Source organism: Nylanderia fulva, unplaced genomic scaffold (assembly GCF_048542155.1).
Source record: "Nylanderia fulva isolate GAGA-0341 unplaced genomic scaffold, ASM4854215v1 Scaffold74, whole genome shotgun sequence".
NCBI lineage: Eukaryota > Metazoa > Arthropoda > Insecta > Hymenoptera > Formicidae > Nylanderia > Nylanderia fulva.
In genome coordinates this window covers 301329-318924 of record NW_028190851.1, presented here as the reverse complement: position 1 = coordinate 318924, position 17596 = coordinate 301329, and the positions used below count along the sequence as shown (strand labels likewise).

At 29.5% G+C, this 17596-nt stretch overlaps 4 protein-coding genes across 10 annotated transcripts; 2 read left to right on the top strand and 2 right to left on the bottom strand.

Moving 5' to 3' along the window:
• Positions 1-1078: 1078 nt before the first annotated feature.
• LOC114944963 (uncharacterized) lies at positions 1079-5561 on the top strand. The gene is made up of 4 exons (XM_085488900.1): positions 1079-1256; positions 1781-2002; positions 4916-5128; positions 5299-5561. The coding sequence occupies exons 1-4, from the start codon at positions 1198-1200 to the stop codon at positions 5420-5422; spliced, it is 618 nt and encodes a 205-aa protein (XP_085345026.1). The 5' UTR covers positions 1079-1197; the 3' UTR covers positions 5423-5561.
• A 250-nt stretch (positions 5562-5811) lies between these two features.
• LOC114944995 (uncharacterized) lies at positions 5812-13050 on the bottom strand. 4 transcript variants are annotated; one of them, XM_029321066.2, is made up of 9 exons: positions 12631-13050; positions 12233-12418; positions 11954-12163; positions 11342-11511; positions 10782-11128; positions 9650-10275; positions 8176-8642; positions 7740-7978; positions 5812-6858 (listed from the first exon to the last, which is right to left on the bottom strand). In XM_029321066.2, exons 2-9 carry the CDS (start codon positions 12362-12364, stop codon positions 6695-6697), a joined length of 2355 nt encoding a protein of 784 aa, XP_029176899.1. In that variant the 5' UTR covers positions 12365-12418; positions 12631-13050; the 3' UTR covers positions 5812-6694. The 4 variants fall into 4 exon arrangements, with proteins under 4 accessions (XP_029176899.1, XP_029176900.1, XP_029176901.1 ...); XM_029321067.2 differs by having other exon boundaries at positions 12233-12350; XM_029321068.2 differs by having other exon boundaries at positions 12233-12330.
• Positions 13051-14101: 1051 nt separating this feature from the next.
• boca (LDLR chaperone boca) lies at positions 14102-16499 on the top strand. 4 transcript variants are annotated; one of them, XM_029321005.2, is made up of 6 exons: positions 14102-14291; positions 14692-14795; positions 14910-14984; positions 15562-15722; positions 16043-16187; positions 16264-16499. In XM_029321005.2, the coding sequence occupies exons 1-6, from the start codon at positions 14228-14230 to the stop codon at positions 16315-16317; spliced, it is 603 nt and encodes a 200-aa protein (XP_029176838.1). In that variant the 5' UTR covers positions 14102-14227; the 3' UTR covers positions 16318-16499. The 4 variants fall into 4 exon arrangements, with proteins under 4 accessions (XP_029176838.1, XP_029176840.1, XP_029176839.1 ...); XM_029321007.2 differs by having other exon boundaries at positions 14227-14291; positions 14559-14795; XM_029321006.2 differs by having other exon boundaries at positions 14229-14312; positions 14559-14795.
• On the bottom strand, positions 16498-17526 carry LOC114944950 (mitotic-spindle organizing protein 1). Its single transcript, XM_029321014.2, has 2 exons — positions 17416-17526; positions 16498-16848 (listed from the first exon to the last, which is right to left on the bottom strand). Exon 2 carries the CDS (start codon positions 16824-16826, stop codon positions 16581-16583), a length of 246 nt encoding a protein of 81 aa, XP_029176847.1. The 5' UTR covers positions 16827-16848; positions 17416-17526; the 3' UTR covers positions 16498-16580.
• Between the last annotated feature and the right edge of the window lie 70 nt (positions 17527-17596).

Here is a 17596-nt window from a genome sequence, read left to right as displayed (position 1 = left end):
GAAGTACAATCTTTCTGTACAGAACAGACAACTGTGTTTCTAGGTTAGATTAGGTTAATGTGTCATGTGATGGTGTTCACAGTTGTATTATATTAGCTATGGCTTCCCCGGTTTTTGCTGAAAAATGGCGCTGCCGACCTAACTTTACCGTGTCATTTTTCAATTTTTATTAGAGAGTCTCTAGATTTCTTGGAGCCCTTAGATGTAACCGGGAAAAAGCTGGATAATTTTTATTCCCAAAATTTTTTGATCTAGAGATTTTTATTTTTAGTTATTTTTGCTGCTATTTCTTCCTATTTTTACATCCAGAGTCGTTTTACTAAAAATTATTTTTTCTAGGAACTTTTAGCGCTCTTTTTTTTAGGAACTTTTCCGCCGCCCTTGTCCCTAGAAACTTTCCGTCGCCCTCGTTCCTAGGAACTTTTGTGCAGCCCTTGTTTTTAGAAAACTTTTCTGCAAACCCTCGTTTTCTAGGAGTTTTTCTGACAAGCTTCGTCCCTAGGAACTTTTTTGCCAGCTTCGTTTCTAGGAACTTTTCTGGCGACCTGGAAACTTTTCTGGGGACCTTTGTCCCTGAAAATTTTTCTGGAGACCTTCGTCCCTGGAGACTTTTCTGAGGAAAAGTACCATCAAAAATATGGCTGCACCCACATATGACGCGTGTATCTAATCTGCGTTTCTTGTTTTGGATAAATTAATAAAGATTTGTATTTTTTCAAAAAATAATTTTGAAGCCACAATAGGATTTTCTTATGTTATGTGTAAAAACATTTGGACGAAATCCAGGAATTTTATTTATTATTACCATATGTTAAGATTTTTTAAAGATTTAAGACAATTTCTAATGTTACATTTATAAATGACGATTTAATATCATAGAGTACATATAACATTTAATATCATAGAGTACTTAAAAAATTATTAAATCATTTTTTTTGTATTCTATATCTTTGAATAACGCGCTTTTATATCACCAAAAACATGGCGTATGGTCAGGTGACTGAGGGACACGAACATCAAAGGTTCCAACTATACTATCGTAACTGATTATAGCTCAACTGTGACTATATGGAAATTTATTGGAGATGGCTGACAGTTTTGTACATGTTCACGTAGGGTACATGTGTTCGGTGTTCGATTATAAATTTGTTAAAACATATACACAGTGTCATTGTTATATTTAATTTTTTGAACAATATGGAATGCAATTTGTGTGGTGCACACTGGAAAAAGAAGAGTAAAGTTTCTTTTCATACGTAAGTATTATATATATTCTATAAACAGTTAAACCGAAATAAAACTGATTAACGTTTACATAAATCATATCTAAAATAAGTGTATATATATTAATCTTATATTAAAATTTCAACTTAGATAAGAATTTAATTTTATATATTGTTTTAATTATATTTATTATTTATTAATAAAGCTTGTCTTAAATTTCAATTCTTAACAGCGTATATAACTAAATTTAAATTATTTTGAATTTATGATATTATAAACATAAATGCTTTACATATATATATTTATATTTATATACAGAATGTTTCATTAATTAATATAGTTAAATTTTGCTGAACTATAATTTATTTTTAAATTATTTCATATAAAAATTGAAAGGTTTTGAGAAAAAGTAAATAAATCTTGAATTTTAGCTAAAATCATTTTCATTATTGTCATTTTAGGTTAAGTATGCTTAGTGTTGTATTTAATGAAAAAAATATAAACATATAAGTATATATATATATATATATATACATATATATATATTTTTTTTTAGACTTCCAAAAAATCCTGTTATTCGAAAAGAATGGCTTAAAGTATGCAATGTACATAAAACAAAAAACCATAGACATTCATCAATTAGAGTATGTTCTACACACTTTGATGCAAGCTCCTTTTCTTGTGTTCCAACAAAAGATAGTTATTATCGTGCATCTCTCAAACCTGATGCTGTACCAAAATTGGGAATATTTAAAGAAAAAAATTGCAGTTCGATTAGGTAAGTATATATAATATATATATATCTGCAACAAAACAAATTGCGATCACTTTTACAAATAAATTTTACAATTAGATTATCGGATATCTCAATAACGCACGAACTAATTGAGTTCTTAATAGGTTTAATCGATAGCTTGGGTCTCAATTATATAATAAAAGTGTCTTTATTTTTGCTGTACGTGTATTACGAAACAGAGATATAACGTATTGAAATTTTAACCTCTAAGACAGTAGTTCTCAACCATTTTGCAGTTATACTTGATATAAGAAAAATTTGCGGAACACCAAAATCATTAAGGTTAAACTAATAATAAAAATATGCATAAACATATTTTTTATTAAAAATTATACAGTACAAGATTATATAACAGTAAAAAATTTTAAATAAAAAAAAAAATATTTATAAAATTTAAAAGTTATAATAGTTTCTTCTAGATTAGGCAATCACTGCTCTAAGATATTATGTATCTGTGCTGCCTATTATTATTTACACATACAAATACACACACACACACACACACACATGATAGAAACTTCTGGTACAGTCATAGGGTACGGTGTGTTATTTATACAGGGTGAGCCATTTTAATCAACGCACATAAATATCTCGTATAGTAAACAAGTTGAAAAAAAATGTTTCGAACAAAAGTTTTTTGACTATAAGGGGGATATAAAATGGTGTTATTGATTAGACCTTGTATAATCGTTTAAAGATCACGTGAAGGTCACCTTCAATTTCTTAAATGGAACCTGCTATTTTTCATTACACATTCTTATAGCTTATCTAAAGAGCTTTCCAAAATTCTATAATAAAATGTTTTTCATGAAATACTTTTCAAGTTATGAAGATTTAAAGTTTACAATTTTTTGGTATAAAATGTAAAATATCTTATAAAATATTCAGTTTTTGATAATTATACCTTAATACTTTTGTGCACGGAATAATGAGACCAATCAATTAGTATAAAAAAAACACATAGTTGCCTTAAAAAAGATGTACGTAATTTTCTTTACACCAATTGATTGATCTCATTATTCCGTGCAAAAATGTATTAAGGTATGATTACCGAAAATTGATTATTTTACAAGATATTTTACATTTTATGCCAAAAAATTGTAAACTTCAAACCTTTATAACTTGAAAAAACTTCATGAAAAAACACTTTATTATAGGATTTTTGAAAGCTATTGAGATAAGCTACAAGAATATGTAATGAAAAATAGCAATAAGTTCTATTTATGAAATTGACCTTCACGTGATCTTTACATGACCTTTAAATAATTATACAAGGTCAAATCAATGACACCATTTTATGTCCCCCTCATAGTCAAAAAACTTTAGTTCAAAACATTTTTTTCCATCTTACTTACTATGCGAGATATTAATATGTGCGTTAATTAAAATGGCTCACTTTGTATTTTCGATAAACAATTGCTCTGCGATATTTGTTATGCACGTACATTTTAAGAAATTCTTTATAAAGTAATAAAAAAAGACAAGTTTATATCTAAAAAATTATTTTTTACATTTTATTATTATTTTTTAAAAATAATTATACAAAGAAATACGTTTATCTTTTATTTACAAAAGTTAAGTATATGACTCAAATACGCGCTAAAATTGAAAATAAAAATATAATTTTAATAATAAATTATTTAAATATAATAAAATTATTTATTACAAAAACTATTAATTTTTAATCAATAATTAATTAAAAACAATTATAAATTAATCACTAATTTAAAAATAAAATTATTTATTAATAAAAGAAATTATCAATTATTAATAAAAAGTAACTAATTAAAAAGAATTATTAATATATTATAAATCAATTGTTAATTAATAATTTAAACTGTTAAATTAATTCAGAATATTAATTATATAATTTTTTATTTTAATGGTGAAATTGTTCACTCTTCACGATTTTATTCTAAAAAAATTACATAATTGATAAGTAAGAGAATTTACTAAATTATTTACGATTTTATTTGTCGAAATCTGATGAATCTTATCCAAGAACCGTAATAAGTCCCTAGTGGCCGCAGGCTATTTCCAATGTCCCTAGAAATATTTAGGGACATTATACATTCTTTTATCACCAAATATCTGACGAGAAATGTTTTTAGCTCACTAACCTCTTCGCATCCTCTTCCACAAATCTGACTCTGATAATCGGAGTTGCTCCAGTTTATTTATACTTTAGATATAAATTTCAATGAATAATTCTAATGACGATTTACGATATTTCGAAGAATAAAATTTATACGCGTTTCTCTTTTTAATTTTTGCCATTAATGTCATATATCTTTCATGAGAAATGATAAAAATAATATTGTATCAAAGGATGAACATATCTACTTTTTAGTAGCTTTTTCATTGTAATATGTAAAGAAGGTAACTTAAAATTTAATTACATATTTATTTAGAAAATGTATATACATCTCTTTTCAAATATATAATTTTTCTGTATGTATTTTGAAATGTGTTAACAAAACTTTTATAAATTTACAACACAACAAATATATTTCAATAAATTTTGTTAATTTGTTGAATTCTAAATCTATCAACAAATAAAAAAATATTTAGAATTTTTTGTATTTAAAGTATTTTCTCAAATTTTATTTAGAATAAAAAAAATATTTTTAGGATTTTTGTAATTTATCTGTAGCAGTGATCTTAATTATTTTTAATATAGATAATAATAAGAGCTAAACGTGTGTGAAAAATTCCTAAATAAGGTATTATTTATTAGTTTAAAATAAATATTTTGGGTCATCATATCATTCTGAGTCATTTTCAATAACTGTGTAAATAGAAATAAAAATTGAGAAATAAGAGAAAAAATATAAAATTATTTATTTAATATGTAATTATGTATTAATAATTATTAATTATTTTTATGTCACACAGTGAGAATATTGAGACATTTTGTTATTTGGATAAAGTTTACAAAGAAGAATATATTGACGATCTTGATGAGATGAATAATAAAAATAACATAATTGAGATTGATGAACAAAGTAAACTGAATGACAGAACAAATGGATTCACAAGAGGATTAGAAGCGGACAAAATCCTTGGTTCAGCTGATGACAATGGAGAGCTAATGTATTTGATGCAATGGTGAGTACGATGCTATTGTGTGGATTACTTGCTTGTCTAATAATATACAATTTATTACGATAGATATAGATATGAAATATACACTGCAACAAAAATATACTATTTTAATATATTTTTAATATATAATATATTTTATATTATATTTACAAGAATGCATTTCCTTTACACAGGAAAGGAGTGGATGTGGTAGACATGGTATCTGCCAAGGAAGCCAATGTAAACTGTCCTCAAATTGTCATCCGGTTTTACGAAGACAGATTAGCTTGGCACAAAGCAAAATTGTATATAAAATAACTTTCTTGCGCTTCCTTGAGAAAATAAGATGGTATCTACATATGTAAATATTTCTAAATTAATTTTTATTATAAATCCTTAATAAATATTCTTTATGAAATAGAGGCTATATAAATAAAGTTCCTTGTATTTTTTGTAATCTTTGTTTTCTTGATTTTAGATCCCGAATACAATTTTACGTTTATGTTAATATGGTTTTCCATTCTTTTACCTCCAATTTTCTGAATATATGTAAAATAAAAATTTTTGTCTTTACATTACTTTTAATATTATATTAATAATAATTACCGAAAAAGTGCACAAAATAATTTAGATTAATTCTAAAGATAAACGCTTTTTACTTTTTACACAAAAAAATAGCACATGACAAGAATAGACCTACAAATAAGTCTAGTTTTTTTTTTAATGACTTTATTGTTCGACAAAATAATAGGGACAAATACAATGAATAATGTATACAATGAATAATGTAACAATGTCTATACATGACATTATTACCAGCGTGATCTCTCTTAATGTAATTAATATATGTACAAATTAGAGAGAAGATTGCTGATAAAGTTTGTAATCTACTTTTTATTTACAAAAATCCACCGGAGCCGCCAAATGCCGATCGGGGATCAACGAGATCATGAAATTTCTCAAAACAATTAGAAAAGCTTTTAAAATACCGAATTATTCTCATTTTACGAACACGTGTCAGAACTTTTGTTCAAGAGTGCATTAACAATATAATTATTTCGACAAGTGATTTTCGAATGTCGAAATTTCCGTAATTTTTATAAAAAGTTTGCTAAAAAAAAAAACTTAAATTTCTTTAAATTTTGGACAAAGTGTAAGATTTTTCTCGATCCTGGACGACACAAAAGACGACAACAAAAAGGATATATGAAACGTGACTTGCTATTTACATCCGAAAATTAATGCAGCTACCCTACAACATCGTCCGAAAATGATATCCGATTTGAAAATCGTGTAAAAGAAAAAAAAAGAAAAATAAAATACAAGTCAAAAAGCTCCGAGCGGTGGTACGAGTACAATATTGTTACAACATTGTAATATTATATTATATAACATCGTAAAATATTGTATAAAATAATATTTTATAATATTGTATAATATTATTACACAATATTATATAATATATAATATTGTATATTGTACAAAATACAATTTTATACAATATTGTATATTTTACAATACTGTACAATATATTATATTATGCAACATTGTACAATATTATGTTTTGTCATTTGCACGACGAAAGAAAGATCACAACTTCCGGGGTCGACCTCGTTTCCGAGGAGTCGTACTCGGCCGAGTGCGTAGCCTCCGTCGCAGCATCCTCTGGGTGTCGCTGTGCAGTTTCAGATGCTGCAGAAACTGCATTCTAGACTTGATTAACTTCTTGCAGACGTGGCATCTGCGCAGTTGCTCTACAAGTAACAATGGGATTAAGATTATTTCTCCTCTGTTCGATATTAAGGCTCCTAACCGCAGCTATGTTAGATTGTCGTTAGAGGCGAGAAAGCACATCCTAAAAATTTTTATATACTATTTCAAAATAAAAAGATATTTCGATGAAACAGCACTTTATAAATTCCAGGTAGCAAGTATACGTCATTTAAATGTTTAATAACGTCATTAAATGTCAAAATGACGTCATCAGACGTAAAAATGACGTCATTTTCAATTTGTTACTTCCCAAGTAGCAAACTGACGTCATTAAACGTAAAAATGACGTCATTCGACGTTAAAATGAACGTAAAAATGACGTCATTCGACGTTAAAATGACGTTATTTTGACGTTTAATGACGTCAGTCTGCTACCTGAGTTGCGATAATGTAGCACAATCTTAAAACACTTCAAAAACTATCATTTTTCCCTTTATAATCAATACCTCAAAAACTATCCCTTTTCCCTTTCTAATCAACAGCTGTAAAATGACTGTAATATGAAGCCCAGTCATTCTGCATGACAGTCAGTTCTGATATCACGATTGTTTTACGGTTGATTGATTGTTACAAAAAAAAGAAGTTTTTTTTCACTTAAAAATGGCATCTAAGAATTTTCAGGGTGTGCTTTCTTGCCTCTGACGTTACAATTTAACATGACTGCGATGAGGATCCAGGAGCTTTAAAATTTATTAACAAATTAACTATCCATGTAACAGACCAACGTCATTAAACGTCAAAATGACGTCATCGATGTCAAATGACGTCATTAAACATCATGACGTTATTCAACATTAAAATGACGTCAATTTGACGCTTAATGACGTCAGTCTGCTACCTGGGACCCAATTTAAATACACACCGGACTTTTTAGTTCCGTGTTGCAAACTATGAGCGTTCAGCAAAGCTAAACTTGGGAACCACCGGTTGCAGTCCCCGCAATTCAACTTCTTCGTTTCCCACGAGGAATTGCCCTTTCGTCTTCGTCTTCTCTTCACTCTGGTCAGCATGTCCAGCTCGCTTTTCGACGTGTCATCGTCGTTCAATTCCTCCTTCTCCTCCGAAGTTGCTTCCTGCGAGCTCCAGGATTTCTCCTGGGTCCTGTCGCAAAAAAGAACCTTAATGAGCAAAATATATTCATGAATTTTTTATTAGAAAAAAAGTAAGACAGAACACACCACATCACAAGTTCTAAATTCATATTTATTCACACATATATTGAAAATTAATTTCACAAAAAAATTGATTTCATGCAATGAACAAAAAATGACTGCTACCAAGCTAAAATCTTCAACAACCTTTGCTTTTTCCTCGGATGATGCGTTATGCGAACATGACGTGCTAAGGCCATGACCTCGTCGAACTTCTCCTGGCAGATCTTGCAGGCGTACTGCTTTCTGACCTTCTGACCTTTCTCTTTGTCCTTCCTCTCGACGAACCTCAGCGCATTCGCCGGCGATTTCTGACAGATTCTAAGGTGCGCGTCGAAGGTGCGTCGCTGCCGAAAGTTCCTGGAGCAATGCTCGCACCGCATAACGCCGTTGAGCTTCGCCAGATCGTCGCTGGATCGCTCATCGTCGTCATCGTCGTTGTCATCGTCGTCATCCTCATCGTCCCTATTGTCGGAATCCGAATCTCTCACCATGATAATCTCGTTCTCCTTGTCACTGGAATACTTGTCCTTGCTGTCGTCCAAGGTGATCTCCACCACGTTGCTCTTCGGCTGCCTCTCTTCTTCGTCGACGTCCAAGTCGATCACCTCCACCTGTCGAGCAAGAAAATGAGAATTGTAATTACTCACAATTATTTAAAAATATGTGTATATTTTTCTTCAAGATTTTGACTCTCCTAGCTTCAACGTCTAATTTTTGCGATTTTTGGATAATACGTGCAATTATTGAAAAGTACCAGAATAATTTGCAGCTATGAAAATCAAATTAGACTAATCCGACAGACCCAAAGATTGCAAAAATATAGATGTTGGAAGACTAGATAGTCCTTATTCATATACAGAGAGTGTCCTATTGGTCTCATTATTCCGCGCAAAAAAGTATTAAGATAAGATTACCAAAAACTGAATATTTTACGAGATATAATTTTACATTTTATATAAATAAAAAAATTTTTAAATAATATTAAATTATATCATATTATTAATAATTAAATATTAAGAGGCGGTGAGTGGCCGTGCACGCTGCGTCACCGAAACTCGCCTGAGGCGAAGAATAGGTGGAACGCAGGTTCTGAGTTCACCCAGACCCCGGTGGTAGGATTAAGAAAAATTGTAAGTCGTCGGTGGTTGTGCGCGCTGCGTCGCCGAAGCTCGAACGACTAGTACGGCGGAACGCAGGCTCGAACCCACCAATGACGCTATATATGATGTATTTATAAGTTAAGTTGAAAAAAAAAAATATGAAAGGTATATCATAGAATAAAGGAAGGATTAAAGTCTCTTTGGCGAGAAACTGGGGACTCTAAACAAAGTTAAAAAAAAAAAAAAAAAAAAAAAAAAGGGGGGGGGGGGAAGGTTAACTTCAAACCTTTATAACTCAAAAAGTACTTAAAAACACTATTATATAGGGTTTTGGAAAGCTCTTAAGATAAGCTACAAGAATATGCAATAAAAAATAAGTGATTCCATACAAGAAATTGACGGTGACTTTCAAACGATTGTCAAGGTCAAATCACATTTTTCGATTCGACACGCAGAGTTTCTCATATTTAAGTGTGAGGTCCTTTAAAATGGGACACTCTTTATAACGATGCGTTTACCTCTCGCCGCTTCTTTCGTTTGATCCTCTTCGAGTTGGGCGATATTGCAACGTGCATCTGCGTCGACGATAGACGACGTCGCCGTTTACCGCGCTTCTTGTCGTCCAGCTCCTCCTCGCTCAGCATCGACGCCGGCTGGATGATGATCTCTCCGTCGTCCCGGTTGACGGAGATCAGTTGCTGCTTCCGTGATCGTTTGACCTTGAGTTGCGAGGTGCTCGCCGCCATCATCGTCGGGGTCGTCGACGGCGGCGGCGAGTCGGTCAACGTGTCGATCAACCGCTGCCGATCGTCCTCCGTGACGCGGTTGCGGATCGGCGACATATACAGATCCAACTCGTCCAGGTCCTCGTTCGACGGCTCGATGCTCGTCGAGGAATCGTGGAGGTTCCGCGAGAAGCTCGAGGACGACTCGTCATCCCGCAGCTTGGACTTCGGATCGTTGCCCTTCTCTAACGCCCTTTCGCGAGAGGTCTTCAGGTTCCGCAACGTCGTCTGAATATCGTCGAACGTCAGTTCCGAGTCAGATTGATGATCGTCCTCCAAAAGAATGTATTGGACCGTCGAACGTTCTACCAATTCATTTTCGAATTCGCCGTTCTCCTGATTCTCATCCGATTGCTCAGCTACAAAAATATTTTTTAACTTTTATATTAATTTTTACAATAATTTTTTGTTAAATTAAATTTTGTTAAAATTAAAATCTTTTGTTAAAATAAAAAATAACAGAATATTAAAAAAAGTATAATAGAAATAAATTTTATTATATAGAATTATATATTTTAAGTATTTCTATGATATATTAAAATTTTATATTATATATATAATATTTTATATCATTATATTTTATTAATTATTTTATAGTTTACATCATATATATATTATTTCTACATTATATATATATATATATATATATTTTATAGAAATATATATTATAGAATATTATATATATATATTTATATAGGAAAAATATATAATATATAACAGTTATAAATATTATATATATTATACTGTAAAAATTACATATAAACTTTATAATATATATTTTGTTATATAAAAAAATAATAAGAATTAATATAAATTAGTGTGATCAAAATAATGTATATATAGAAGAATTTGCATCGATTTTTACCAATATTTACGGAATTATTGTCCATCATGAAATACGTGATATCTGACTGCTCATCAGTGATGTGCTTATCACTGGACATTGAATTGATCTTGCCAGAGTCATTATAGTTCTGACTTTTATAAGTGTGAATTATTTCATAATCTTCCTCCTGCACGACGTTCTTTTCGTCACTGTTGATCGACGTGTCGTGAGTGAAAATATTGTCGTTCGCTTGCTCATAAACTTCCTCAAAGTTTCCTTTGCGATAAAACACTGGTGGTTGAGTAGTTATTAGTCGTTTCTTCATCTGCGACGGTTTCTTCACCGTTCGCACGGCTCCTTCGCCTATCAGTCGCTCCACATCTGCTCTGCAAGTATATTTTCATTTTGTAATTTCTACTTTATTTATTTATTTTGTGATTTTATTTATAATTTTATTTTGTAATTTTTTTTACAATTAATTTATGAAGACAAGAACAAAGAAGCCGAGTAAAAAATATATGAAATTAATCTTTTTAATTTAAACAACTGGATTTCCATGGATTAATTTTTCGAATTAAAAGCGGAATAAGTCTACTTACTTCATGAGAAATTGGAAATCATTCGGAGGTTCGCCAGATTCATTGTAAACAGATACGGCAAATATCTCATCTGAATCTTCCACAGCGTAGAGAGCTAATTGTGTCCCTGCTGCGGTGACAAAAGTGGCGATTGTTTCCTCATCGCTCTCTTGCTGCTCCATCTCGAGTTCCTGTGCATTATATTCAGTTATGTAAATATTTTATTCTATCATATATTATATTACTATAAACTATATATAGTCATATACATAAAATATATATATATATATGTTGTATTGTATATATTATATTTTTATATAATAATATACATGTTTAATATATATTAAATTATATGAAATATATAATATAAAATATATAATTATAATCTTTTCCTTAATATAATATAAAATATATAATATAAAATATAAAAAAATCTTGAAATATAAAATAAATATATATATATATATATATATACATAAATATATATATATATATATATACATATATATATATATATATATATATATATACACATATATATAAGATTAAGATAAATATATTACTACAAAGCTAAAACAAGGGAAATTTCAATTTGGTTTAAAAGTGAATCAAAAGTAATTCCTAAATATGTACCCTCCAAGATTCAGACATGGTCTCGCAAGTCCATTTATCATCAATCAAACTCTCTGTCAATGGAACAGAGACTCCGTCTATAGAGTCCTTGTAATCCGCAGCCACTTTGTCATAAGTTTCCAGATTCTCTTCGAAATACATAGTTGTATTTGTCTTAAGTTTGTTTGGTAAATATCCATTTGTATCCACAACTATCTCTTCTCCTACAACCTGCAAAGTGTAGAAACTTCAAGGATATCGATTTAAGAGTAGAATTATTAACAGAATTGAAGATCTTACTAGACTCTCTTCGATATTATCCTCCTTCTTTATTATGCATTCTTCAAATTTCTTATCTTGAAAGCTACTGGTTGTGATCATCTCATCGGACATGCATTCTTTGTAAGAACACAACCCACTGGTAAATGACATTTTTTAAAGTAGCTCAACGAAACAAATTATCATAATTAAAATATCAAATAATATCTGTAGACACGTAAATGCAGACACGAAAGTGTATAAAATAAATTGTATTTTATATGCAAAAATATATTATAAAAAAATAGGCATATATATAATTATTAAATTATATATTAAATAAGATTATAAATTTTTATTATTGAAAAATTTAACCTAACATATATATATATTATAGATTTTTAATTTATATATATATATATATATATATATATACGTACATTTTATTTATATAAGTAGTATGATCAAAATCATAATTAACAGTTTCTGTCAAAATACAGCTGATGCTCGGAGAATGAATTTTTTCGGTTCCTAATTATTATTATTCCGTTCCGAAGAAACCGATTTACATCGCTTGCTGCGATTTTAATACGTTGCGTAAAAGTTGAATCAATAGGTTATGTTTACGCGAAAGATCATAAAGAGATACGCGAGGAAAAGTGTGAAAAATAGACTCGCGTATACTCGCTCACGCACGTAAAATATTCTGTACCCTCTGTATTTGCGAGAAGAGCAGAATGTTGCGACATAAAGGTTTCACAGGGCTCCGAATAATTGTATGAAACAACATAACAAGAGCATATACATGAGCGAAATCCGCTTTTGTGTGTGCGTGTGCGAGGACAACAAGAAGAAATTGTAATTCGTACCAACCGAATTAAAAAAAGACACTAGATTGAACACTGGAAGAAATGGCTGAAAAACTTCCACTTCGGTTGTGTTCAGAGATTGGAAGAATAGGAGCAAGGATTTCTCTATTCTGATTAATCAATTAATAATTAAATGTTAAATTTCGATTTTCGAATTATTATTTATATAAAAAAATTTCTTTTATATTTATTTCTTTGTCCTGATTTTGATCTAACATTATTTTAGCCTACAGATGGAATAGGATTTCTGAACACACTCGTATTATTGGAATATTATTTTTGCTTTTTCTATCGATGGTTATTTTCTATTAAGTAGCAACCTGGGGGTCGATTGTGTAACTTTTTCTAAAGTGAAACCGTGAAAAATGAAAAATTTCCGCTAATTATTGATTTTAAAATAAAATCGATGTGTGATTGGAAGAAAATTTTCACTTTTTACATTTTTACTTTAGAAAAAGTTACACAATCGACTCCCTGACGTCATTATAAACGTCAGGATGACGTCATTTTGTCATTTTGACGTTTAATGACGTCATTTAGACGCTAATGACATCAGTTATTTGATACTTGGAATTATTAATTTCCTATTTCTTTTGGTGGATGTCATCTATTTCTATTATTCTATAGTTTATTCTCGTTCTAATTATTTTCTATTCCCTCTTTCTATTGATGGATTATTATTATCCCCACTCAGTATTAAAATATATGTATTTCGATACAGATATACAGATACTTTAAGTATTTCAGATATACATATAGCAGATACTTTTAAATTATATTTTATCATAATAATGTAACTAAATAATTCACAAAATGTACTAAATAATTATTTTATCTTTATTCATATTTTTGTACTAATAATGTACTAAATAATTCTTTTATTTACTAAATAAAAAAATGCACAAAATGTACTAAATAATTTTTTTATCTTTATTTGTTTTGAAAAATGCCTCAAAGATATTGTCACTCAACTATTTCGTCATGGTACTAAAATTTGACATGACACGATATGTTGATAACTTTGTAGTCTTGATCTTTTAAAAATTTAAAGAATTGGGCTATTAAAAAAAATATGTAAAAGTGTATCTGCAAATGTAATCTGAAAAAAGCAATTCAGATACCATGCAAGTTTTGTATCTAGATACACATACAAACTCAGATACACAAAATGTATCTAGATACTCTATTTAAACGTAAACATCTACGTCGGAATGTTCAACAGTCTTTCGCAAGTATGAGATTGAACTGACGTGGTAATACATTTATATTTTTTTTTCAAATACTTTCATCGCCTTTTCTTCTATTGTTATAAAATCAGACATTTAAAAAAATTTTTTACATTTCTATAAATTAATTTGCATTTTGTTCGCGAACCGGCGACGATCTTATCTAACCTAGCCTAACAAAATATGCAAATAATTAAAACAGTTCATTATAAAATGAAACAATTGTTTGTCAATTCGAGCTAATCGAATGTTTTCGAATTTTTGAATTTTCAGTAATATACTTGGGATGTTTATAGCACACGTTCACGAAAAATTACTTGTGATAGATACACGACTCCCTTCTTGCATGATAAAATGGAAGCAAAGATTGTTCTAAGCTTGTCTATACTCTTAATTACAATATTAGAAGCGTCGATCGCTCAAGCTGAGCAAAAGAAAAAATCATGGCGCGACAAAGATATAAGAGACATGACGGAGGCTGATCTGGAGCACCTGCTGGATCAGTGGGAGGTACATTGTTACGTCAATATCTTGCAATTAATCTTGATTCGTTTGTTCTTCCTTTATATGATTATAATATCTAAGAAAAAAAAAGCTGAAAAATATCGAATTTTAATATTTTAGGAAAATGATGAACCGCTGGAACCTGATGAACTACCAGAACACTTGCGACCCAGTCCAAAGATAGATTTATCTCAAGTAATGGATTGCGTTACTACATTAAATTTATTTAGTTAAGTTAATAGTTTGCATTAACAAAAAATTAACTCGGTTAAAGTTAAGATTTAATTAACTAAAGTTAATTTTTAAAAACATTACATTAAATTAGAATTTTGTTTGTTCTTTTAAAATTTATAATAACAAAGAACAAAATAATTTTGATTTTTATGCAGAAATATATTTTTTGGTAATTACAATTGATGACAAATGAACATAAAAATTAATAATACTTTAATTTTATAATAATACATTTTTAACTTACAAAAAAACAATGTAAAGTTAAAATTAGTTGCTTATAAAATTAATTTAGTAAGTTAACAGTTTGCATGAGCAAAAAATTAACTCGGTTAAAGTTAAGATTAAATTAACTAAAGTTAATTTTTAAAAACATTAATATAGAATTTTGTTTGTTAATTCTTTTAACATTTATAATAGTAAATAACAAAGAAATTTTAATTAACTAGTTATTACTCAGCCAAAGATCTACAGTTGTCAATTTAATTGTAAATAATACGTGAATATATCAGTTCTTTAATATTCTTGCATAACAATATAGGTAGATACTTCAAATCCAGATAGTCTTATGAGAATGACGAAGAAAGGAAAAGGTGTTATGATGTTTGTGGATCTTAAGCCAGAAATTTCAGAAGAGCAAGCCGAAGTTGTGATGCGTATTTGGCAAAGCAGTCTGCAGAACAATCATATTATTGCAGAGCGGTATGTTTATATTTATTCTATATAGAGAAATTTATCTATTACTTTTTATTGAAATTTAGAATCATGTTTATTTATTATACATACATATATTTACAAAGATAAATAATATAATTCCATAAACATGAGTATCATAATAATTCAATGTCATTAATTCACTTGATTTGTTAAACAAAAAAGCATATAAGATATTTAAATATGTGTTACGCTTCTACTAAAAAGTGCCTTTCAAACTCTGCAGGGAAAAACAATAAACTAACTGACTGATTGACTATTAAAAAATGTGAGAATATTGAAAATAATTAATTTTTCAAATTTTACAGATATCCAATCGATACAAAGCGTGTGATATACATGTTCCGCGAAGGATCTCAGGCCGTTGACGCTAAAAATTACTTGCTGGAGCAGCCTGAATTGTCTCATCTCACTCTTGAAGGACGAACTTTTTATAGTAACCCGCAGCAACAGGTAACAGGATATGTTGTATATTGATAAAGCTCAGTGTTTATAAATTCATTTACAAAAGATCTGTTGATTTCTTCAGGAGGCAGCTAATGAGTCAATAAGAAAGCGAAGACAGAGCAAGGTTGAATTGTAATCTCGAAACATTCCTACATTTTTTTTTCAAATATTTTCTGTTTTCAAGTGATTTTTTTGTACAAATAATCTATATTTTCAATACTTATATTTACTATGAGTAAACAATTTTTTTTTACAAAATATTAAGTATGCACTGTGCATTTGTAAAAGTGTATCATTAATAAAACGACTCATCACATAGATTTAAAAACATTTATTAAACAACACGCAAGTTCTATAGAACGTGTGGAAGGGCAACAACTGTGTCATACTTATTTGGTTTTATTTGGTCGTGCTCGTTTTACTGGTAGTGGACTCTAACTGTGCATCATTCATTGCCCTGACCTCTCGCTGGAGTTCCTTCACCACAGTTGCGAGAGCATGTGGATTCACTCCGTTCTCGCACAGTCTGATGCAAATGCTTAGAGTAGTAGGATCGAGATTCGTGTTCAGCAGCTTGGAGATCTGGTACAAAGTTTGGAACGTCTTACGAGCGGCATTCACCTGGTGATTCACAGGCTCCGGCATGCTGGCTCGCTTCCGTTCCTTTCTAGAAGTAGAGACAAAGCACTTGTGTTACAATAGATGCTTTTAAAAGGTATCTTAATTCACTTTTATTCATTTGGGATAAGAATTTCATTATGAACAGGTCTTAATATGTATATTTTTTTTAATTTTTTAGTCTGATTTATATATATATATATATATATATATTTAATATCCCAAGTAGCAAACTGACATCATTAAATGGAAAAATTGTCATTAAATGTCAAAATGACGTCATTGTCATTGAACGTCAAAGTAACGCCAAATGTCATTAAATGTCAAAATGTTATTAAACATCAAAATTACATGCTTGCTATCTAGGATATATATATATATATATATATAATTCTACTATAAAATATATTTATATACATTTTATAGAAAGTAAGATGTTCTCTTTAAATATATTGAATTTAATTAAAATTCTTTATGCACTGTCTTTTTAATAAAGAAAAATTGTAGGAGTAAACAATGTAGGTTAGATTCTTATTTCTCAAGTTTTATATAGAAATTTGAGTATTTAAATATAATAAAATGAATATTGGCTCTTTTTCACGATTCAAATACTCACTCGTCGATGTTAGACAGCTTTATAATACAAAATGACAAACATTCGTCGCAAAAAGAGAATTGTCAAGTTCCGGGAAGCTTGTAAATAAATAATAGAACGAGATACATTTCTTGTTCTGATTGGTTGATACTTCGAAACCCATGATTGACCAATCAGAATAAAACAGGCAACGATTCCTCGT

What these genes read in the sequence shown, in the direction of transcription:
- LOC114944963 (XM_085488900.1), top strand. Translation starts at nt 1,198, where the DNA reads ATGGAATGCAATTTGTGTGGTGCACACTGGAAAAAGAAGAGTAAAGTT. An exon ending in AGTAAAGTTTCTTTTCATAC is followed by an intron (nt 1,257 to 1,780) that starts GTAAGTATTATA and finishes ATTTTTTTTTAG; the next exon opens with ACTTCCAAAAAATCCTGTTA. An exon ending in CTAATGTATTTGATGCAATG is followed by an intron (nt 5,129 to 5,298) that starts GTGAGTACGATG and finishes TCCTTTACACAG; the next exon opens with GAAAGGAGTGGATGTGGTAG.
- LOC114944995 (XM_029321066.2), bottom strand. Translation starts at nt 12,364, where the DNA reads ATGTCATTTACCAGTGGGTTGTGTTCTTACAAAGAATGCATGTCCGAT. An exon ending in GATTTCCAATTTCTCATGAA is followed by an intron (nt 11,129 to 11,341) that starts GTAAGTAGACTT and finishes ATATACTTGCAG; the next exon opens with AGCAGATGTGGAGCGACTGA. An exon ending in CAATAATTCCGTAAATATTG is followed by an intron (nt 10,276 to 10,781) that starts GTAAAAATCGAT and finishes ATATTTTTGTAG; the next exon opens with CTGAGCAATCGGATGAGAAT.
- boca (XM_029321005.2), top strand. Translation starts at nt 14,228, where the DNA reads ATGTATCTAGATACTCTATTTAAACGTAAACATCTACGTCGGAATGTT. An exon ending in TGTTCAACAGTCTTTCGCAA is followed by an intron (nt 14,292 to 14,691) that starts GTATGAGATTGA and finishes TTACAATATTAG; the next exon opens with AAGCGTCGATCGCTCAAGCT. An exon ending in ACCTGCTGGATCAGTGGGAG is followed by an intron (nt 14,796 to 14,909) that starts GTACATTGTTAC and finishes TTAATATTTTAG; the next exon opens with GAAAATGATGAACCGCTGGA.
- LOC114944950 (XM_029321014.2), bottom strand. Translation starts at nt 16,826, where the DNA reads ATGCCGGAGCCTGTGAATCACCAGGTGAATGCCGCTCGTAAGACGTTC.